The 24,309-nt window shown below is 44.4% G+C and overlaps 1 protein-coding gene across 3 annotated transcripts in view; it reads right to left on the reverse strand.

Annotated features, from left to right (window-relative positions):
* The window catches only part of LOC138582118 (zinc finger protein 282-like), a 140,897-nt gene that overhangs the window by 79,402 nt on the left and 37,186 nt on the right, over positions 1-24,309 (reverse strand). For all 3 annotated transcript variants that reach the window (XM_069653107.1, XM_069653106.1, XM_069653105.1), the window contains exon 2: positions 16,772-16,892. In XM_069653107.1, the coding sequence (XP_069509208.1) occupies positions 16,772-16,892 (121 nt within the window). The remainder of the gene's footprint in view (positions 1-16,771; positions 16,893-24,309) is intronic.

Here is a 24,309-nt window from a genome sequence, read left to right on the forward strand (position 1 = left end):
TTCCATCTAACTAGATCAACAATGCGTGAATAATTGTCGTTTGAATGTTCTACACAAAGCGTTCATTCGTGTTTTGCTATTGAGATGTACGTGGGTATTGGTCCCCAAGTACATTTTGTGTTTTCAATATTATTATACATACTAATGAAAGTTCTATGTTTCAGGGAGTCGATGGAGCGTCAGTGCGTGATGGATGTGCTTATCATGAAAATATAGTCGTTGCAGCGTAAGAGGAAGTGGAGACATGCACACACGAGTCGGAGCAACAGCGTCCCGATGTTGAAGTTCGAGGCAAGAAAGTTTCAAAGAAAAGAAAGCAAAAGAAGGTTAGTGTCCTGGTCACTATATTATGTTGTTTTTCACTGTTAATAGTTCAATACTGTAAGTTGTGTTTAAACTGAACATCCCTTTTCCAATCTGTCCTCTAGTTGCGAGTGGGTGTACGAACTAGATCTACACAGACAGTGAAGCGAACGAGAGATGTTGCTTGTCAAACCTTTTGGCAGGGACTTGAGACTTGAGATGCATCGTGCCAATGGGAAGAATATGAAGTGATTGACAACGGAGCTATACCACATCCAGCCATTGATAGTGAATGTCCTCCTGGTAGTTCGGATGCAGTCGGAGATCAATTCACAGAATCCACACCCGCAAAAATTAAGACCGCGAGAAAGTTGAAGAAATTGTTTTATCCACCCATCGCCGGAGAAGGAACAGATGTTGCAATGGAAGAGAATGAAGTGGACGACAATGAAACACCATCAATATCACTGAACATAGCGGAAGACGAAATCAGAGATTCTACCTTTCATGTAAGTAACATGTCCTCAACGTTACAGGCCGAACCAGCTGGGATGCAGAGTGACAGTATAAGGAAAGAGGCCAAATTCATTGTATTCGATAGTTGTTTGATTGATATTATTATTCGGATGAAATGTGGGCATTCGGTTGGTGGGGAAGTATGTGGGGAGCCATTGATTAATGTGACTCGTGCAATTCGAGGCACTAACCTTAAAATACATGCCACCTGTACAAAATATCATCCTTTGTCATGGTCTGCACAACCCATGCTGGGGCAACTGCCAGCAGGCAATCTACTTTGTGCAGCGGCTGCACTTTTTAGTGGTTCAAGTTTTAAAAAGTTAGAGTCTTTCTTTCAGTTTGTGGGAATCCATTTCATTGCGAAAACTCAGTTCTACAAATACCAAACCGATTATCTATTTCCAGCCATTAGCGAAGCTTGGAGAATGGAAAAAATGTCTATTGATAGTACATTCGCGGGCAAACGGTTCAGGCTAGCCGGTGATGGACAGTGCGACAGCCCAGGATTTTCAGCCAAGTACTGCACCTACCACTTTCAGGACATGGAAAGTAAGAAAATTGTGAGTTCGGTGGTCGTGCAGGTGTCACAAAGTACATCCTCAGTGGCCATGGAGAAAGTTGGCTTTGTAGCATCATTGCAAGAACTACAATCGCGGGGAATGGTGATCGACCTGATAGCCACGGACAGACACGTTTCAATTGCCAAGACAATGAGAGAAGAGTACAAAAATATAAATCACCAATTTGACGTTTGGCATCTTGCAAAAACAATCAATAAAAAAATGTCGGCTGCAGGTAAAAAAAAAGATATGCAAGGTATTTCACAGTGGTCCAAGTCAATCAGCAACCATCTTTGGTGGAGCTCAAAAACATGTGGAGGGTCGTTGGAAATTCTACTGGAAAAATGGTGGTCAGTAATGTTACACTGTAGCAACGTTCACCGCTGGACCACAAACCAACATTTCCACAATTGTGAACATGGCCATTTGTCCACAGAGGAGGCACGGAAGAAGAAGTGGTTGATTCCTTCATCACCCACTCACAAAGCCATTGAAAAGATTGTATTTGATAAAACTATAACAAGAGATTTGAGGGGACTCACGGAATTCTGCCACACAGGAGATTTGGAGGTGTTCCACAATATGTGCCTAAAGTACAGGCCAAAACGATTGCATTTTGGCATGGAGGGCATGATAAATCGGACTCTTCTAGCGGTCTTGGCACATAACCATAATGTTGGCCGTCAACAAAGTAGGACGACCGGAACTTTAGGGACGCTTCGCTACAATAAGGCCTTCACAAAAAGAAGTAAACAATGGGTTATCAAACCAGTGTTTGAGGATATGCAATATGACTTTATTGAGAGACTTATTGTTGATGTCCTAGATAGGCACATACATGGAGTTGTGAACAAACCTGTGCAGGGGACAACTGCATTGCCACCCAACATTGCCTCTGTTCCATGTCCACCTAAAGAAGAGCTCATTGAGAAATACACATCATGGTTTAAATGATTGTAATTTGATTGTCTGTTCTCTCGAGTCTCCTCATGTCGCAGGCCCATTGAATATGTGTAGCTATGTAATGTGTAAATAAAAGTGATTGCTCAGTGTACATGCAATGTGTCTCTCCACCCTTGCCCCTCCCTTCACCGTGCAGTAGTGCGAAGCACCTGGGTGTCACCTGTGACTTTGCTCTCGAGTCTCCTCATGTCGCAGGCCCATTGAATATGTGTAGCTATGTATTGTGTAAATAAAAGTGATTGCTCAGTGTACATGCAATGTGTCTCTCCACCCTTGCCCCTCCCTTCACCGTGCAGTAGTGCGAACCACCCGGGTGTCACCTGTGACTTTGCTCTCGAGTCTCCTCATGTCGCAGGCCCATTGAATATGTGTAGCTATGTATTGTGTAAATATGGTTCTCTGGGGCTGCAAAGCACGCAGACAAAATGCAAAGATGGAGTGTAAATTTCAAGTCCTGTGAGATGGCCTTACACTGAATGTAGCTAACTAGGAATGTGTGCTCGTTCAAAGTGAAGGTCAGCTGCTTTGATTTTTTTGCTCGGGTGCCGGAATGGCCCACGACTCAGTATAAGGTTCTATTGTTATTTGACCTTGACAGGCCGGGACCATCCCGAAAGACTTCTTTTTGGGGGTGTGGTGCAATAACGTAAGAAACGATAATGAATAAAATTTCAGAAACGATAGCCATTTAATGTTCGTTCATTAGAAGAAATAACGTTGGCATAGAAGGAGTGGTATTTCGGGGCTGCCCTACGCACAGACACAATGGAAGATACAAATATAATGTAAGTAACTCTTTAGATGAGTTTATACCGCAATTTAATTACTATACAGTAGCTTTAAAGACGGGTTAAGTTGTACTTGTTCGTTCTATGTGGCATATTGTTTTGTACCGCGCACTATCTTGAGGAGAACCATATCCTTTTACGGAAGCACCTCAAAACCTTCCTCTTTGCTTCTGCTTTCTCTCTCCCTCTCCCCTGCTACAACTGGTCCACTGTCTGCGACCTCGGTCCTGGGCCCTTCCACTCTCCACCTGCACTGCCTCCCTGTCAACCCCTGCACTGGGGGACTGTCTCAGTTTCCTACAGCCCCCCCTTGACGTATAATACACAGTTGCACTGTCCTAGCTATGAAATAATTTCCCGACCTAATATATAAAATGAATAATTTTAATAAAGATCTGATGGTGAGACTAATTTCATTTTTTATGTTTTTAAAACAGGTACATCCTTCATTATCGTATGTGTCACGAGTACCAGACACCGGCGGATGGCTTCTTCAACCGCCAGTTGCTTCTCCGCGTGAACAACGTTAGCACCCTGACCATTTTATGGGACGATCGCCAAGTACGCTGAATATTCTCTAAACATTTGATGTCAAATAAATGTACTTTACCAAATTTACAATCTTGCGGTTTGATTTAAAAGTACACTTTCATATTCCGAATTGTGGCGCGCTGTGTTGTGAGCTGATCTGTGTTGGTTTCCGGGTTCTGTGTGGAGTCGCGTAGAAGACGCCTGGGCGCGTTTGCCTACGCAGCACAGTCACGTCACGGCAGGGAATATGAATGTTTTGATAAAGTCTGTTTCGGGGGCGGGGGATTTGATTTAGTGCCGCAAAAGCAGGTGAGCCAGGTCGTTGGGGGGGTATGATAGGATTATCAGAAAATGGCGGCTGATTTCGAGTGCGTTAATGGACGAAAAGTCGGGTAAGGTCCATAGAAAAGTTTTCTACGATCTACCGATTTATGCTTAAAAACACATGGCCGAACCGTAGGGACAATAAAAAAAAAGTCCCGGAACTATCCTTTAACTAAACTGCAGCCCATTCAAAATTAACCTGCAAGGCTGATCTTTCACCTCAAGCGCTGTGACCATATTTCCCCAACCCTCTGTATACTACACTGGCTGCCAGTGTCCAAAAGGGTTGAATTCAAACTTTCCACATAAAGCAGCACTGACTAGGAACTGATTCTCCCCCCCCTATGCTACTGGGAGACATCTTAGATTTGCTTCTGCTAAGGTTTTGACCATTCCTAAATGTAAGCGATATAAATGGGGTGGTAACATATTAGCTGTCCAGGCATCAATGTTTTAGAATTCCCTTCTTCATTTCGAGAAATGGTGCACCAATAGACTTTCAGGCAAAATCGAATGATCTGGTTGTTTCCTAGGTAAGGACAAACTTCTTGGTGGATGGATTTGAGATTCGAAATTAGCACCATGATGCTTCTCTGCAGGTGAGCGGATACACTGTATAAAATATCTATCTACTTACCCATCTACTTATATTCCCCCCAACCATTGTTGATTTTTGTGTACATTCCAACTGGTGCGGGGGGGTGATATGAGAAGATAAGATATTTTATTTGTATCATGCTCGTACACAATTGTTTCAGAGCGCAACGAGGCAAGGGAGGGGAACAAGGGAGCACAAACAACAATCTTACTAGGGCCAGTGACATTGAGAATGTGCAAGTTCAAGTAGAGGGATGGGTAAGTGCAAGGGAGGGGGGGTGGAAAGTGCTGAGCAAAAAATAAAAATAAGTGAATAAAACATGAATAAATAAATAAAATAAATAACAAAGGCAACACACAGTGGCAAGTGCTAGGAATAAGGCAACAGACAGGGTAGGTCTGAATAAGTGCAGAAAGGATATGGGAAAGGATATGGGGTGGAGGGGAACTGTAGGGTTACAGATACAGACCCCAGTGCAAGGAAATGCCCAGAGGCAGCACAGGTGGGTGGCAGGGTGAGCAGGTACCTGGGCCCTAAAGACAGAGGGAGATCAGGTGCACAATGCTGATACAGAACAGATCAACATGGAAGAGGAGGAGAGAAGGCAGAAGCAAAGAGGAAGGTCTTGAGGTGTTTCTGGAACCAGAGGTGGTTCTCCTCAAATTTTAAAGTGGCAGGGAGGCTGTTCCAGGAGGAGGCCCTAGCAGAAGATAGAGATCTACCCCATCTCGTTTCTTAGAAAAACGGCGGCTGACCCTGAGGGAGTTAGAGGTGGAGGAGCAAAGGGATCGAGAGGGAAGTTATTTACGGAGGGACAGCTGAAGATATTTTGGATCCAAGCCCCAGAAAGCCTTGTGGACAATGCAAAGGGTCTTGCAGCCACTGGGGGCCAGTGAAGAGATTTCAGGGCTGGAGAGATACGATCCCAGGGCTCGAGGCCAAGGATAAATCTTGCAGTCCTGTTCTGAATAAGTTACAGAGGGTGCAGAGCAGAGGCAGGTAGATTTAGAAAGAGGATGTTGCAATAGTCCAACCTTGAGAGAACCAGGGCTCGAGAGGCAGTGAGCTTCTGGGGGAAGGAGAGGAAAGGCAGAATACCTCTGAGGAGGTGCAGTAGGAAGTTTGACTTTTTGAGACATCAGAGATGTGGGCAGAGAAGAAAAATGTGGAGTCAAAGATTACCCCAAGGTTCTTGGCCTCGCAGTTAGGGGTAGGAGGAGGGCCAAGGGAGGCCGGCCAGAGAGCGACAGGAAAGGAGGGTAAAGGTCTGCCGATGGGGACGATCTCAGTTTTGCTGTCATTCAGGCAGAGATCATTAGCGGCACACCAATCCTGAATGGCAGCTAGGCAGTCGGAGATGAGAGAAGGAGAAGAGGTGGCAGAGGGAAGCCTGAAAATGAGTTGGGTGTCATCAGCATAGCGCTGGAAATGTGAGCAGAAAATGGCAATGCAATACGACTGATGGTCGTGTAGACTGCCAACAGAATCAGAGTGGAGGTTAAGCTGAGAGATGGCCAGCTCTTCCAGGAGTTTGCCCAGAAAAGGAGTAAGGGAGATTCAGCGATAGTTAGCCGGGCAAGAAGGACCAGCTGTGTGTTTCTTGAGAAGAGGATGCACAAGAGAGTGCTTCAGAGGGGAAGGGAAGGGAAGGCTCCTGAGGCAAAGGAGAGGTTGCAGAAATCAGCCAGGGCAGGAGCGAGGGTGTGAATGTGGTCCTTTATGGTTTTAGAAGAACAGGGGTGAACCTGTTTTGACAAGACTTTCATAGATCAGACTTGTCTACCAACCTCGTCAGGGGAGAAAAGTGGAAAGGAGAAGAAAGAGGGTCAGAGTTCACCAAAGGACAGAGAGAGGAGATGAGGGGGAGGGGAGCAGAGGGTGGACAGTATGTCCTCAGTTTTTTAGATGAAGTGAGAGGCAAAGGCTGTGCTAAGGGCCTGGGAGGCGACAGGAGGGGTAGAGACTGCAGCAGGGTTGGCCAGCTCCTTGCAGATTTTAAAGAGTTCGGCCGAGTTGTTAGATGCTGCAGAGACACGGGCTTGGATGTGGGCTCTCCTCTTAATGCAGATAGAGAGTCGGTATTGCCTTTGGAGCAGGTGACAGGCCAGTTTGTCAGAGGATGAACGAGAAGCCCTCCATTTCCTCTGAGCCGCTCTTCACTTACGTTTAAGTGTAGCTAGGTCAGAGTCACACCAAGAAATGCAGTTGGCTTTGGGCTTCAAATGGATCCTCATGGCAGGGGCAAGAGCATCAGGGGTATCGGAAATAGAAGAGTAGAGCATGGACAGGGCCGTGTCAGGATGTGTGTCAGCCAGAGGTGAAGGGGGGAAGAGAAGGTGGCTGCGAAAGCCTCCAGTGACTCCTGTTTCATGGGCCGGATGTCTGAGAAGGTAGGTGGCAGTGTTGGGGTAGACTTGGCGTGGGGGACAGAGAGGGAGAGAGGAGAGGAGGTAGTGATCGCTCCAGGAGACGGGAATGGTCAGAGGGTGGAGAGGGGGAGGTCAGAGGAGATGAAGACATCGAGTGTGTGCCTTGGAGAGTGAGTCAGGCCAGAGGGGAGGATAGAAAGGGAGAGGCAGTCACAGAGGTCAAGCAAGAGTACAGAGGAGGAACAAGGAGTGTCAAGATGGATATTGAGGTCACCAAGAAGGGGGAGTTGTGAGGTTGAGGCCAGGAGGGAGGGGAGGTCCACCCTTTCAGAGAGAAAAGAGGTGATCTGACCAGGTGGCCAGTAGATAGTAGCCACGATAAGAGAGTGGATAGGAGAGAGAGCCTGCAGACAAGGCATTCAAAAGAGGAGTATGTCTGCGTGGGAATGATAGAAGTAGGGAGCCATTCAGGAAAGATCAGGGCTACACCCCTTCCGGACAGGGTGGAGCTGGGTGCAGAGAGGATCTTGTAGTCATCAGGGGGGGGAGCGTCAAAGCTCGTGACAGAGCTGGCCATGAACCATGTCTGATTAAGACTGAGGACATCAAGGTCAAGTTCTTCCAGGAGGTGGTAGATGTCTGAGGAGTGTTTGACAGCAGAGCGAGAATTTGAGAGTGGCTAGATGAAGGAGGTTGCCAGCCTTAAAGACCTTGCGGGGAGGGGTACAAATCAGATGTATGCCCTGCAGAGGTGAAGAAGGAGTCTGAGGTGGGGCAGAGGAGGAGGGAAGAGAGGGCAAACTAGCCAAGGGGGAAGATGGGGGCACAGTAGGAGATGTAAGGAAATTAATGAGGCAAGGGAAACGCCTGTCAAAGAGGAGGAGATTGGCTTGAGGGAATTGGACCATGATGGTGCCATTAAGGTAAACATTAATGATGACTTTAGATGCATCAAAGGGGGCCATGATAGCTTCCCATCGGGTGCCACCATTAATGGGAGAGGAGGAGACAGGACAGAGCACAGAGATCATATGAAGAGTCCATAGATCTGGTGAAGGAACGACAAAGAGGATGTTGGTGAGTGTGTCTGGCAGAAGCACCAGAATAAGAGTCAGCAATAGGGAGACCATGGTTTGAGGCCAAGATATCCTTTTTGAACTTCTTCTTACCAGACTTAGTGAGAAGGGAAGGATAATCAATGGAGAAGCAGTTGTAAAAGATAGGAGAAACAGAACGCGTCATGTCAGTGGTAGCGTGAAAAGGAGGAGGAAAGGAGGGATGGGGAAGGGCAGGTAGGAGTGGAACAAAGAGATGGGTGAAGTCACTGGGCCAGCAAGTTACAGAGAAGCAACAGATTATAAGCAAAGTGCAGAACAAATTAGCAGGGTACAGCAAGATTTGACTTTTAGAGCAAAAGCAAAAACAGCAAGATTTGACTTTTGAAGCAAAAGAAAAAAAAACAGAAGTGAATTTACAAATGGGTTCAGATGCACGCAAAGGGGGGAAAAACACAATGCAATACAGTGTGCAAACATGGGAGAAACAAGTAGAGAGGGAGAGTGAAAGTCCAAAAGCGGGTACAAGTGAGTCCAGAAAGGAGGGAACTAGCCCATGGTAAGTAGGTGAGAAACGTCAAGGCAGTCCACACTTCATTCAAGAGTGTGGAAGCAACATTGTTGAAAGGTCTGGTGCCAGGGTGCAGAAAGGACACCAAGTAGTGTCCTGGTAGCGGACAGGAATCAGACATGGGCCTTACGAGAGGGCATTTGGTGGGAGGGCCGGCCAAGCCTGCAGGCAATCCAATAGGCCGAGATATGCGACCTCACACCCAATCACAAAGCAGTTTAGGAAGTCAAGCACAAAGCACACCAGTAATCCCAGTGCGGGCGCCATCTCGGAATGGTCAGCGAGCGCTAAGTAAAAGGGAGTGATAAATTGGTTTACCAACAAGCACAGGTACTCCCCACACCAGATTTAAGTTCACTTGATCCTGGTCTGAAGGGCCAAGTGGGGGCGGAATGAGAGGTTTTGAATTGCCATCTGTTCTAATGAAAACAAAACACTGTTTATTTTAAACAACCTTTGTTTTAGTCCTACATCATGGTTATGTACACTATCGCACTTCTCGCTAAAATAAACTATTTTCTTTACCTTAAAGATCAGGCTACATGACATTTTGCTAAAGTCGTGTGATTTAATAATGTGCATGGTCTATGAGATTAGATGTATACTATGATCTGCAGGGCTCTGTCCTCAACCCAGTGTCATGAATTTGAGTGCACAACTTCTAGCCGCTATGCAGGTCCTGCATAGCATAGCGCAAAGTCTTAAAGTGTGTAGTAATTATAAACAAAACATGTAAGATTTTGTTAACGCTTTATGGTCTCTGTGTAATGTATAGTTGGAGTGCCTGGTTTTTCAAATGATTTTCAGTGCTTCTATTTTCACCCCGAGTGCACAACCTTTAGCCGCTATGGTGGCTCTGCATAGCATAGAACAAATGTTATATAGTATGTAGTATTTATAAACCAAAAATATAATATAGTACGACTTTATGTTCTGTGTGTGTAACATGTATAAGTGTAGCACCTGTTCATAATTTTCAGAGCTTCTATTCTCAAATGATTTTAATGAATGAGTGCACAACTTCGAGCTACTATGGTATTTCTGCATAGCATAGCAAAAAGTGTTGTAGTGTTTAGTACATTTTAAACACAACATAAACAAGCTGTTAACTATTCAAGTTCCCCCCGCATGCCTAATATGCATAAGTGAAGTACAGGTTTCCAAATTAGTCTCTGTATAAGAAAACGGTGTCAGGATGTAATGTCAGAGGTTCAAAAAATATAATACATCCTATGCTATAATGACAAAGCAGTAATTTCTTTTCCCACCCTGCTGAAACTTAAGTCCACTTATTCACATTCTCCAGAGAGGGCGCTAGATGAAAACCACAATACCCATGGATAACGTTGGATGGAGATGGCGAATGGCATTCCTGCTGTGTAGTGAACTATTGTGCTATGTTCAGGTGCCTCCAAATCAATCAGAAGATTTGTGGTGTAGAATGTCAGACACACTATTTTGAAAAAAGGGAACAGCGTTTAGAGCTACAATGGAAAAATGGACCATACTAAATGTGTTTCAGAAATAAAATATTGTATCCGGAGATTTCTTATTCTACACCTCAACGCTAGTAGTTGACTTTTTGTTGTTTCCTGAGGTCGGAACCCATGTCATGTTTTCTCTTTCAGTGTGCTCGGTTCAAACCTCTCAGCCATTTCTCTATATCCTTTTTTAAAATGTAATCTGTTATGACCCAAAATGTCCTTCAATTAAAACACACTATTTGATTGAAATGTGCAACTTCGTTTTAGAAACAGGTTGGTAGAGTACAAAATAAAAGAAAAGACTATGAAGTTTATTGCAAGGAACCCTGAAAAGAAGCTACCACGAGTTCAAACCTCTCAAGTAGTGGTCTACATTTTGAGTCTTTTCTTTTTTTATGTTATTGAATGTTGAGTGAACAAAAGGGGAAACAATGGGGGTGCACAAACCTGTCTAGTTTCCTATCCGTGTCTCAAGGAGAGCAACTAACTCGTATCTCATTATGGTTAGTAAATATGACAAGGATATCGAAATTTCTTATGAAAACTAGGGGCTAGAATGACAAGTCCACTTGGGACAAAGAACAAGACAAAAGCAAAACCATGTATTTCTACACAGTGGTCCAAACTGCACCCCTCAGGGGACTATTGTCTCAATGTTTATTAACGTGGTCATCAGGAACGTTCATTGAAATATGATTGAAAGTACGCTGTTGCTTGCTAAAACCGTGTTTATATTGAATTAAACAATTGTCCTCACTGCAGTGAGCTAACTAGATTGATTATCACGTTCACAAACATTGGGACAACAGTCCCTTGAGGAGTGCAGTTTGGGCCACTGCGTAGGAATACATGGTACATGGTTTTGCTTTTGTATTGAATGTTAAATGAACATCAGTGCTGGCAACAGCCCAGAGAAAACTAGAGACCACTTGCCAAGTGGCTGTAATTATGCAAGGCCACCAAAGAACACTCAAGGCATCAAATGGTTGCTGTGCCAATAGACCTCTTTGTAAGTCGAAGTGCTTTTCTGCACCTTCCCCATATTAATGCCATCCAGATGGGCAGGGGGGTTTGAATGGGGCCTTGAGTTGCATATAATAATTTGCAACCATTGAAGTGAGTGGAAAATGTTGGTTCAAGTCAATTACGGTTTCCTTTGTTATTTTTAAACATTCTTTGACAACATAAAAATCATTTAAAAGCTACAAAAAGGACCATTCTAAAAACAGAAAACGTAAAAGAGGAAACCAACTAAATCTTCTTCTATGGGGGACCAAACTTTGGTATTCACTTTGGCCGTTGGCAGGGCTACTTGCAGGACTCCCAACGGCAGGACCCCTCGGCTACCGAAGTTTAAAAATCATATTAAGAATTATTTTCAATACTCGGTGGAATAAAAAGAAAAGTAATATGGACAGAATAGTATTTGAAATAATAGGTGATATTACGCTGAGTGTATAGGTGATAATACGCTGAGTGTACATCTCCCTACGGCTTGTAAACCGTTATTTTGCTTCCTGTAGCTACGCTCGGGATCAATAAAATAGCCTAAAAATTAGAACAATAGTAGGCCTGACTATCTAGTGAAGCAATGTAAAAGCTGCACTTGCCATCACTGCCAGCACGGCAAGGTTTGACATGATACACTCTGCCTCATTATGCAGAGATGCCCAACTTAGCTCCAATGTTCTAGTGTGAACTTTTCTGGGACATATGATCCACTGAAACATAAGATGCTTGTTCATTGTGAGATGTTTTTGTATGTTAGGTATAGTTAAGTAGCCCGTCCATGCCCTATGGAAAACAGAATATTACAAAAACTCTAATAAACATACATAGCACAGACATTCTAACCCAAAACCCATGGCTGCTCCCTTTTGCAAGTCTAGCGTTAAAATCTCTACACTACCAGTTCTTTGGTAAGGAAGTGTGTACAAGTGTATGCGAGCTTCGAGACAGATCACAGCACATCAGCACAGGCCGGGTGCCATCACATCTCCGATTCCATTCATGAAAGGCCTTTTATTATTTTTAAACCACACATTAATAATTCTTAATAACATATGCGTGGATTTAGAGGGCTTACCTAAAAATAAGATAAACACTCATAGGCTTCACAAGTCCCCGATCATATTTTGGTTAAGATGAAAAGTATTTTTTGTACCACTCGCCCATAATCCCGATTCATATTTTGGTTAAGGGGTGACATTTCTTTTTGCATAACCCACCCCACCTAGAAAATATGTTAAATGGAATTTGTCGACAGGCAGGAGTTCCCAATTCTGCCAGGAAAAGAGAATACAGTGCCTGGCTTTGCTATCTCCCCCATTAAAAATCAGGTTATAAGTTGTTACTGTAAAGTGTTTATATCTATAAAAGTTCAATTTAACGTATAGTGTTTCACTGTGATGGAGCTCTTATTTTATATCTTATAAACACACTGAACTAAAAAGAAATATGAAAACGGTGAAAGAAATAAATCTGTGATGGGGCTTAAAGCCAGCACTTATGGCTGCTCGCTTTTGAGTATTCAAATTGATTGTCTATCAATGCGCTGGTTATGACATGTACCTTAATGTTTATGTGGCTGAGACTGGTGTGCCTATGTGCTTTGTGGGCACACTGCACATGTGCAGGCATGATAACCTCTGTTAAATGATAAGGGGTGAGAAACCTGAAGAGGTCTCACTTACTAGTCCCTGGGGATCTGTCATCCAGGTGGCTGGGCCATCGCTCGCTATTGGATCCAGTTCCTGGGGGTGGACCGGTGCGGGAGGAGCACCTGGATGAGGGGTTCACTGGGAGTGGAGGTGGGACACCGACAAATGAGACACGGTAACCCCTTCTTATAACACCTTTTCAGCCATCCTACCAAGTAGGATACTCAGACACTCTACCCCTCACCCCCTTTTCCGACACAAACACTTTCTTACACCACGAAAGACAATGGACTAATACGAGAGACATTTACCTGACATGATCCAACACAAGGATCAGGCAAAGTCAGGCAATTGACCAGAACCACACACACCTGATGGCCCTTTCCCTTCCCCACAAGGATAAAATGTGGAGCCTGAGAGCACACTATGAGCAACGGAAACCGCACAATGAGACAGCTATCCTAGGATGGCAGTTCAATAGGAGGAGAAAAGCTTTGAGAACCGAAGGGTGGCGACAAGGAGAGAAGTGACCTTGACCTTTTTGACCCAGGCCCACGTGAAAGAAATCCTAAGACTGCGAACAATAGCCAGCGTGTGCTGCAGCAGATATAAACGGTACAGAAGCCCTCCTACACTGATGATCAGGGCAGGGAAAAATGCTTGCTACCAGGCTACCGTCCTTGGCTCCAGGGACAAGAAAAGCCAAGCAGGTCATCACAGCCAGTGAGTCGAAGGGAGGACCGATAAGAAAGCGAACTGTGTTGAACGAAAGCTGCAAATGGCAAATTAAGGGGAAAACCAGCTGCAGAGGGGTCCGGCACCACGTGGGTGCCCACTCTATAGACTCTGGTTGATTCCCCCATTGTTGAAACTACTGATACCAGAAGGCACTATAGAACCGCAGGGAAAAGGTCAAAGTGGTCGTACAGGGGTCTAGCAAAACCCTGTGTACATCCGAAAGTCTTTGACCGGCACATAATTGGGAAGCTAAGGGAGAAGAATCCTGCATAGTGAGAAAGGAGAAGGAACTGTGTGGTTGATAAGAGTGAACCAGACAGAGGGATGCCGACAGATAGGGGCAAAGCATGATGCCCCAATGAACATTGTGTTGACAAGAGTGAACCCCACGGAGGGATGTCCACAGTGGAATGTTTAAAAAGACATTAAGACTTGTGACAGAGAAAGTAGAAATATTTTGGGATAAAAGCCGTAGTAAACCCGGCGAAGGGAGGCTAACATTCGAGAAGGGTCTGAGCCCGGAGGAGGGAGATCCAAGGGTGAAAAGCCATCACCCAACGACTTCTGAATACCACATGCAAAATCTTTTGAATAACATTCGAGAAGGGTCTGAGCCCGGAAGAGGGGGATCCAAGGGTGAAAAGCCATCACCCAATGATTCATGAATGCAGCAGGTGAAATCTTGTGAATAAAAGCCATAGCGAACCCGACGGATGGAGGCTGACATTCAAGATCAGTCTGAGCCCGGAAGAGGGTGACCCAGAGGAGAAAACCATCAACCAACATAACGAAATACATGAAATCTTGTGAATAAAAGCCATAGTGAACCCGACAGAGTGAGGCTGCTATTCGAGAGGGGTCTGAGCCCGGAAGAGGGGGATACAGGGGTGAAAAGCCATCACCCAACATACGGACGGAAAGGAACATTTTGTTATATTATTTTAAACACGTCAGGTCCTCGGAGGCAAGACACTTTTTTTTTTAGAAAAGAGACTTAACCACCAAAGATCCTGAGAACGGAACTTTAGTCTCGTGCTGGGAAAGCTCGAGAGTGTGCTACGCTCAGGAGTCCCGCCTTGTCCCATGCTCAAAATGTGGGGAAGGGAGACCCCTGGCTATAACATCCTGACTTATCATTTGTGAACACTTCTTTCTTTATTGTGAACACTATCCCACACTCTTTTTGTATTTAGTTGTAAGGAGTGGCAATAGTTTTTTTTTTTAGTATAGGCCCTTTTATTTGACAAGACGCCACTTGGGCTGCCTTATTATTATTTGATGGTTGTAGCTTGCTCCCATCTTAGATTTAGGTTAAGGTGTGATCACTTGTGTCTGTCTTTACTGTTGCCACCATGAATTCCTTACAGGAGGCACCTAGTGGCAAAACTATAGACTGTGCCTCGAATGGCTTTATAGGCCCAATCTCAGCCTCCTTGTGGGGAAAGAACTGTAGTGATATGTGTCCACGGAGTGGCTTTCAGGTGAGAAAAAGGGCTGATATGTGCAACTATTGTTCTTAAATAAAGTTTGATCGGGTTTACAGAGATGATTTGTGTTCACCTTTAGGTAATGCAGAGAGACCATGCTATTTTGTTCCTGTTCTTTCTTTAAAGTGTCTGAAGAGGGTCTGTCATATAAATAGGGGTTCATTTGTTTGTAGAGTTTTAGATCATTTGTGTTAGCAGGGGTGTGTCCCATGTTTCTTTGATTCCGTGCAAGACATCTTTGAACAATTATTTGTTACAAAAATTATGTTGTCTTAATGCTAGTAACAGGTATTCAAGGAAGACTTTTCTCAGCCTTTTGGCTCCCTGGAAAATGAGTTGGCAGTTCCGAGAATTTGTCCTCAAGACTTCCAGTTAAGGACAGTGAGTAATCACCAGAAGGACACAATCATTGTTCTACTGTGTGCACACCAGGGAACACTGAGCAACGCTTCTGGCTGCTGTGTAAGTGCTTCGGGTTCTCGTTCACAGGCTCTCCATTGCCCTATGGCTCAGATGCCTGTAGAACATTGGCATGTGGCGCTGATCACTACTACAGTACAGCATCTGAAAGATCCTCCACTTTACATTCTTGTGTTGACTCCATACATCTACAGTTTAGTTTCTCCGAAATTTACATTTAAAAGGCATGAGCATACATGTAATATTCTTGTCTCTTTCACTTCTTGACAGCTCACCCTTAAGTAGTTCCCCCGGTGAACTACTTAACTTTATGCTGTGCTTTATTCACAATCCAAATAGGATATCCCCCATTCTTCGCTCTAGAGCACATCTGTTTTGATTATTCCTCAAAGCTACAGAGCTGCCTAGCCCTCAATAATTCACCATAGGGAATGTCCAGTTTCTAAGAACGATGATGTGCAATTAATGCATAAAAGGTTGCAATTGACGATGGTAACGTGTTATATAAACATGTTTACAGTTGATTCTTGACTAATTCTGATAGCAACATTTAAGTACACTCTTTGGAGTATTTGATTTCTCATAGGTACATCTCACGTTATTGGTATTGCTATTCAAATGACTTACAAACGTATCAAGCCATGTCACATCTCCCTTCCATAGAATAAAGATGTCATTTATATATAGAAACCACCTCAATATGCGGAACACGTCAATCTTTCATCCGATAGGTCTCTTGTCTGCTCCCAACACCCAAAGAAAAGGTTTGCATAGGAGGAAGAAAAAAATAAGCCCATGCCTGCTCCTTATTTCTGTCAAAAGTAGCCATCAAGCATGACAGAGGGAGATCATTTCCAGTAACGTTTTTTGTAATAAAGTTAACTGACTAACACTGGAAGGATTGTCTCGATTCTATCCAAATGATGGAACATACTATGTAGCCCTCCAGATGTTTTGGACTACAACTCCCATGATCCTTCACCACTGACAACATTGGCTATGAATCACAGAAGTTGAAGGCCAAAACAACTAGAGGGACACATAATGAGCAGCCATAATGTAGAGAGTAACCAGGAGTCCCTGTGTCAGGGAATACAATTCATTCAAGACAACATACTTTCGGTGTCTCTTACATATATTGGTAGTGTATTCACTTAATAGAATAAGAATTATTTTATGCAAGTAGAACTCTTCTCACATAATAAAGATTGTGAAGAGATAAAAAGATTGTGAAGAGATAATGGGTCTTCCAGGCAGATTAATCAGAGATGTGTGTACATTTAGAAGGACACAAGGTCACCAACAATTTGATAGAGAATTGCATTTCTCATATTGGGATGACAGATAATTTTCATTCTAGTCTAACATTTTTGCATGTGTTGTTTTTTCATGTGACCTTACCAAGCAAGATCAACGCGTGGCGAATTTCCTTCATCACATTCTTGTACAATTCTTCCTGCCATTCATGTAAAAGCTCCCACTCTTCATCAGAGAAACAGGCAGCAACATCATGGAAAGTGGCCTGTGATTGGAGGAATGAACACTGTGACATATTCTTCAACTTCATACAGAGAAATTACCTCTTATTGGGGTAGCTTCATTACATTATTGACTCTCGTATCGTATCATTTAAACATCCTACACTGTTTCCCCTATTCTAAACATGAATATCAGTAAAGTGCACATCTACCCTTTTATCACTGCAACACATAGGAAACAATGAATCATGGGTACAATGTTATTCCTGCAAGGTGGGTCTTTTGCTACTCAAAACATGCATCCCTCTTTCACTCCTTTTCTTTTTTACAATCCATAATTGTTACTCAAATTTTCACGCGGCCTCTTTATTACCATGTGAACCATTTGCAATATTTATTCATAAAACCTTTCACTGAAGCTGTTACTATACATCCCTTTAGTCTTGTATTAATTGGGAACTCTTACCGGAAACTTAACAGATTGTCTCACAGTTTGTGCCCCTCACCCATTTCAGATACTGTCATTCATACATCTAATTTGAGATACAATTACTCAATAACCACCAGGAGAGATGAAATGCTTTGACGCATGTTGAAAAGGAGCATCGGAGCCCCTCTCCTGAGGATGAACATGGGTCAAATACCCTGTTCCATGGAATTTCTTCCACTCAGGAGGGTCTACAACCAAGTGTTAGATCACTGCACCCTTCACTGAAGACAAATAACCATTGGCATATCAGTCTTTGTCCCACCCACAAGGGCATTCCAGCACCGAAATGCTAGGCTATTCTCCTCTGAGCAAGAGTACCATCAGCAACCCCAGACACTGGTTTTGGCCTTGTTGGGCCTCCTCAGTGAGGTGATTGTGGGCCTCCCTAAGTCACAGTGACCGTCCACGTCTGGATTACCATTGCTTACTTAAGGATAGAACCCAAGATTTACAAAATTGAAAAAGTGTGGGAGCCACCTCAGTGAGGTGAAGCTGAGCCTCTCTAAAAGACAGTGAGTGTCCATGTTTGGATTACCCTTGGTTACTTGGGGTGAAACACCATGTTTCACAAAATTGAAAACGAGTGTGGGAGCCCTTCTACTGAGACCAAACATGGGTCAAATACCTTGTTCTATGGAATTTCTTCAGGAGGGTCTCCATCAAGCAACTTTGGATTGCTAGGTAATGCAAGATTGATTTTGATTTCGAAGCATTTGTATAGTGCGCTTGACGAACTAAAGCGTAAGTAGGCGGAAATTGAAAAAATGAAAAAAAGCACCACGAAAGGACACACAAAACGATTCTAACAGGGGAGTCAATCCATTTGGAATAACTGATCTCAAGCAGTAGTACCCATCCAAGTACTTATACAGGTAGGTTTTTTAGAACCTTGCCAAACTGGGACAGAGATTTAAGGGCCACATCTCCAAAGGGTGACTGTTCCACAACTTTGGCCCGTACAATCCAAATCTGTGACCCCCCCTAGACACAAAGCTCAAGAGGGGAATTTGCAGTAACAGTTTGTTACTTGACCGCAACCGACAGATTGGCTGGTAACTACATATTCCTTTGGATAGGTATGGTGGGGCAAAAAATTAGGCACAGGACTTTAAAGTCAATTTGACCCTTTTACGGTGAGCCAATGTAGAGATGGGCATAAACTTGGAATCAGAGAGGACTTCCCTACTCTAAAAATCAGTCTCACAGCAGTATTTTGTGCTTTTTTATTTTGGGGGCAAACAGTATGTCTGAGCCCAGGAAGCATCATGGGCATGGGCGCCTACTACGGTCGAGAATATGTTTAGGCCTGAAGAGTGCTACTTACGTTTGGCCGGCATTGAGTAAAAACCAGTTAACGGACATCCAGCCCCTAAAATCCCCCAAACATTGCTCAACTGTCTGCAACACCTCATCCACATTCCCTATTCTGATGAACACCAGGGTGTCATCCGCACAGGAGTGGAAGTTAACCTCATACCTCCTTAGTATGTCCATCAGAGGGCCCAGATATAAGTTGAAAAGAAGGGGGGACGTGAGGAGCCCCGAGGGACTCTGCATTCCTGTGGGAGAGAGTCTGAGATGAAACCACCCATTCTCACCTGTTGTCGTGCTGTCAGAAAAAAAATAAAACCCATTGGTGGCTTGGTCACAGATGTTTCCAGTCTCCCTGAGGCATCTAAGTAGAATACAGTGATCCACCGTAGCGAAGGATGTAGAGGGATCCAGCATAACCAATAAGGATACTATAACAAGATTCGGGTAAAGTCAGAGAACAGGTGCCCTTCACTACCCACTATTGAATTTGATTACAGATTTCTGCAACCCCAGTTGGTATAAGTGTTACCATACACCTTTTAGATAAAAATAAATTAACACCAAGATAATCAACTGTAATGATTGCCCTATACCATTAGTTGTAAGTCTTGGACTTTCATTCCAATATTTAAAAATAGTAAACAAGTCAGTACACTATCTGCAGTAGCTCTTGTGATTCCCAGCTACTTGCCATACACATTACAATTATTATGTGCTCATGCATTTCTAGTTGACACATGTGTTGACCCCTATGTCTTTCTCAAGACTATTACTCTAAGGCACTTTCTAGTAACATATCCATTAACACCATGGAAATATATACATTGTTTTTAATGTTATTTTTAATTTAGTACAAACCTTTCATATTTCAAAAATCCCATAAGATACAATTTCATACATTACAAATTATTCTTTATCGTGTACAATGCATTCATTTTAAAAAGAAAAGGAGAGAAGAGAGGAAAGACACAAATCAAAGTAATCATCAACGATTCTCCTCTATTCCAAATTTATAATCTGTTCCATAAATTTCATAACTGCAACAATGAAGCTCAGATTATCCCCCATTAAAAAGTGTCCCACCAGTCTAGTGCCGATAATGTCTTTAGTTCAGGGCTTAATTATAAGGAGAGGAAACCCGGTATAGCACTGACTAAAATAAGTTAGCAGTGTATACTCTGTCTATATCCGGGAGGATAGTTGTCAATATATATTAGGAGACAAAGCTAGTGTACAGATGCTAGAGTTTAAAAACTATAATTCAGATGAGGGGGGACCAGTCAGTGTTAAAAGATCAGTATCAATTTTAATAGTTAGTCATAGAGATTAAAACATATAATTAAGTAATATGGTCCACAATACAATACTTAACATCCAATATAAAACGGGGTGCGTAACAGGCTTAAATAGCGAGTTAAAACAAATTCACAGAAAAAACATACACAGTTGGTGCTTGTAAAGCAAATAGTCAAGTACCAGATTCTATTGAAATTAATGTGTCATAGATGTATGTCTCTGTTTTTAGTCCAGAGAATTGTCTCGACATGTTTCTGTTCTTTTAAACAATAGTGTAGAACATTCATCAGGAGGAGGTAGTTATACGTCATAACCTAATTCTTATTGGATCATACATATAACCAACGTCTGTCTCATAGCATCTTTAATGCTATGAGACAGACGCTACCTGCTGGACGGACACCGGGCATCGCACGCAACGATCACTCATAGTTTGCGTGGATTTACCTTTCCCGGGAACCTTTCCCGACCGCTTGCCACTTCGCTGTGATATTTACCTCGACCGGAGACTTCTCGTTCCAGTCAGCAGGACTGAATAATTCTCCTACATCTACCTACTGACAAAAGTAGAGAGCCCCCACCAGCACCATTAAAGATGCTATGAGACAGACGTTGATTATATGTATGATCCAATAAGAATTAGGTTATGACGTATAACTACCTTCTTCTGATGAATGTTCTACACTAACATTTAAAAGAACAGAAACATGTCGAGACAATTCTCTGGACTAAAAACAGAGACATAAATCTATGACACATTAATTTCAATGGAATCTGGTACTTGACTATTTGCTTTACAAGCACCAACTGTGTATGTTTTTTCTGTGAATTTGTTTTAACTTGCTATTTAAGCCTGTTACGCACCCTCTGTTTTATATTGGATGTTAAGTATTGTATTGTGGACCATCTTATTTAATTATATGTTTTAATCTCTATGACTAATTATTAAAATTGATACTGATCATTTAACAATAACTGGTCCCCCCTCATCTGAATTATAGTTTTTAAACTCTAGCATCTGTACACTAGCTTTGTCTCCTAATTTAGTTCAGGGCTCCAGATATCGAGGTCTCACCCCAATTAGCTCTCTGCAGACCACCACCAAGTGGTTTAGCGATTCACTGAGGCCAGTTATCCCACACAATCTACAGGTCCATTGCATTTTCGAGATCAGTTTATGAAGCTCTAGGACTTCTGTAGTCAGCAAGATATTCAAATGAAAACTCATAAACAGATCAAAGTAGTGGGAAGATGGACATTTCGATAGATACACAGGCACTTGATTGATCGCTTCCTTTCATACGCAAGAAATAGGGATAATGTATACTTAGATGTTTTTTCCTGTGTATCTATCCAATCCTGGACCAACATTTATTTTTACCCTATCCGGGTTCATAATTAACATATCAATCGAGGCGTCCACAGATTCTAGCCAACCAATACAGCCCTTCTGCCAATTTTCCAGGAGCCCGTCTGGCTTGGTTTGCCTTTATTGGTATTCCTTAAGATCTCAAAGATCGGGAGATAGACTGATGTAACACATATCCTAAACATAAAGATGGATTTTCACAGGACAACAGACTCCATAGATTGCAGCCACCGTTCAGATCTAATGGCTGTTACCAGCAGACCCTTGTTATCCTCAGTACTATCGTCCAAAAGAAACCTTAGAGGATCCCCAATGTTTGCCAAGCAAGATTTAACATTACTTCTGCTCCATGATATGATATGATATGATATGGCATTTGTAACGCGCCTATACACAAGTGTTTCAAGGCGCGACGAGGCAGGGAGGGGGGAACAAGGGGAAGACAGACAACGATCCTACTAGGCCAGGTGTCATTCAGACCGCGCAAGGGTAGAGGGGACTGGGAAAAGTGCAAGGGTAGAGGGGGGGAGTGCAGTACAAATAAGTAGAATAGAAATAAAATAATAAATAAATAGGGCCAGCTGGTGGCAAGTGCAAGGTAAGTGCAGACAAGTGCGGGGGGGGGGGGGCTGTAGGGATACAGAGACAGTCCCGCAGTGCAGGGGTTGCCAGGGAGGCAGTGCAAGTGAAGAGTGACTGTACCCAGGACTGAGGTCGGTGAGAGTGGCCCAGTTGCAGAATCAGTGCAGTTTAGGTGAAGAATTTAGCAGGGGAGAGGGAGAGAGAAAGCAGAAGTGAAGAGGAAGGTTTTGAGGTGCTTCCGGAACCGGAGATGGTTCTCCTCAAGTTTCAGGGAGGCAGGAAGGCTGTTCCAGAGGGAGGCCCCTGCCGCGGAGAGAGATCTACCCCCAGCTCGTTGCTTCGAGAAGCGGCTGACTCTGAGGGAGTTGGAGACGGATGAGCGTAGGGCTCGGGAAGGAAGATATTTAGGAAGAGAGAGTTGAAGGTATTTAGGCCCCAGGCCCCAGAAGGCCTTGTGGACAATGCAGAGGGTTTTGAACTTAATCCTCGCAGCCACTGGGAGCCAGTGTAGAGATTTCAGTCCTGGAGAGATACGGTCCCTGGGCTTGAGGCCAAGGACAAGTCTCGCAGTTCTGTTCTGGATGAGTTGCAGAGGGCGGAGAGTGGAGGCAGGCAGATTAAGATAGAGGCTGTTACAGTAGTCCAGCTTCGAGAGAACCAGGGCTCGGGAGACAGTGAGCTTCTGGGGGAAGGAGAGGAAGGGAAGAATACCTCTGAAAAGGTGCAGCTGGTAATGTGACTTCTTAGAGACGTCAGATATATGAGGAGAGAAGGAGAGTGTGGAGTCGAAGATGACCCCGGGGTTTTTTGCCTTGCAGGTAGGAACAGGAAGGGGGCCAAGAGAGGCCGGCCAGAGAGCTGCAGGGAAGGAGGGAGTGGGTGTGCCGATGAGATCTCAGTCTTACTAGCATTAAGGCAGGGGTCATTGGCAGCACACCATTCCTGGATAGCAGACAGACAGTCAGAGATGAGGGAGGGAGAGGAGGAGGCAGAGGGTAGCCTGAAAATGAGCTGGGTATCGTCCGCATAGCACTGAAAGTTGGGGCAGAGGGCGGCAATGCGGTGGGCAAGGAGTGCCAGATACTGGTTGAACAGCCAGGGAGAGAGATTAGATCCCTGGGGAACGCCACAGGTGGAGAAAAAGATGTCAGAGAGGAAGGACCCAAGTTGGACCTGGGAGGGTCGATTGGAAAGGAAAGAGGTCAGCCACGCCAGAGCAGACCAGTGATACCCAGGTTATCACGGAGACGGTTGAGCAGGATGGCATGGTTGACAGTGTCAAAGGCAGAAGAGAGATCGAGCAGAATGAGAACACACGGAGTGTTGGAGTCGAGGTTCAAGAGCAGGTCCTCACGGATGTTCAGGAGAGCAGTTTCCGTGCTTCTGGCCGCTCTGAAGCCAGATTGATGGTCATGGAGACTATCAACAGCTTCAGCATGGAGGTTAAGCTGGGAGATGGCCAGTTTCTCCAGGAGCTTGCCCAGGAAGGGAGTGATGGAGATTGGGCGATAGTTAGCCGGACAGGAGGGGTCGGCAGAGGGTTTCTTAAGGAGAGGGTGCACAAGGGAGTGCTTGAGGGGGGATAGGAAGACTCCAGAGGCGAAGGAGTGGTTGCAAAAGTCATCCAGGGCAGGAGCCAGGGAGTCGATGTGGTCCTTGATAGTTTTGGAGGAACAGGGGTTAATCTGTTTAGACGAGACTTTCATAGATCGGACTTGTCTGGAAACCTCGCCAGCAGAAAAAAGGGGAAAGGCAGAGAAGGAGGGAGGAGGGGTGGCTGCAGAAGGGCCAGAGGAAGAGCAGGGAAGAGAGGGGGGAGGTGATAGGAGGAGAGTGAGGACAGAATGTCCTGAGTTTTAGAGATTAAGTGGGAGGCCAGTGCAGTGCAGAGGGCCTGGGAGGGGACAGGAGAGGTAGAGACTGCAGCAGGGTTGGCAAGCTCCTTTCAGATTTTAAAGAGTTCAGCCGAGTTGTTAGATGCCGCAGAGATGCGGGCTTGGATAAGGGCTCTCTTCTTGGTGAGAACAGAGAGACGGTATTGCCTTTGGAGCAGGCGGCAGGCCAGTTTGTCAGAGGATGAACATGAAGCACGCCATTTCCTCTCTGCCACCCTACACTTGCGTTTTAGGGTGACGAGATCCGAATCACACCAGGAGTTACATTTGGCTTTGGGCTTCAGGCGGATTTTCATGACAGGGGCAAGGATATCAAGAATATCAGATATAGCAGAGTGGAGCAAGGAGAGGGCTGTGTCAGGGTGGGAGTCAGCCGAAGGGGGGGGGGGCCAGAAGGTGGCAGCGAAAGCCGCAACTGACACGTGCTTCATGGGTCGGATGACGGAGAAGGTGGGTGGCAATGATGAGGGTGGCTTTGCCTGTGGGGTAGGGAGGGTGAGGTGGGAGGATAGGAG

Source organism: Ambystoma mexicanum, chromosome 3q (genome assembly GCF_040938575.1).
Source record: "Ambystoma mexicanum isolate Mex_15411 chromosome 3q, UKY_AmexF1_1, whole genome shotgun sequence".
Lineage (NCBI taxonomy): Eukaryota > Metazoa > Chordata > Amphibia > Caudata > Ambystomatidae > Ambystoma > Ambystoma mexicanum.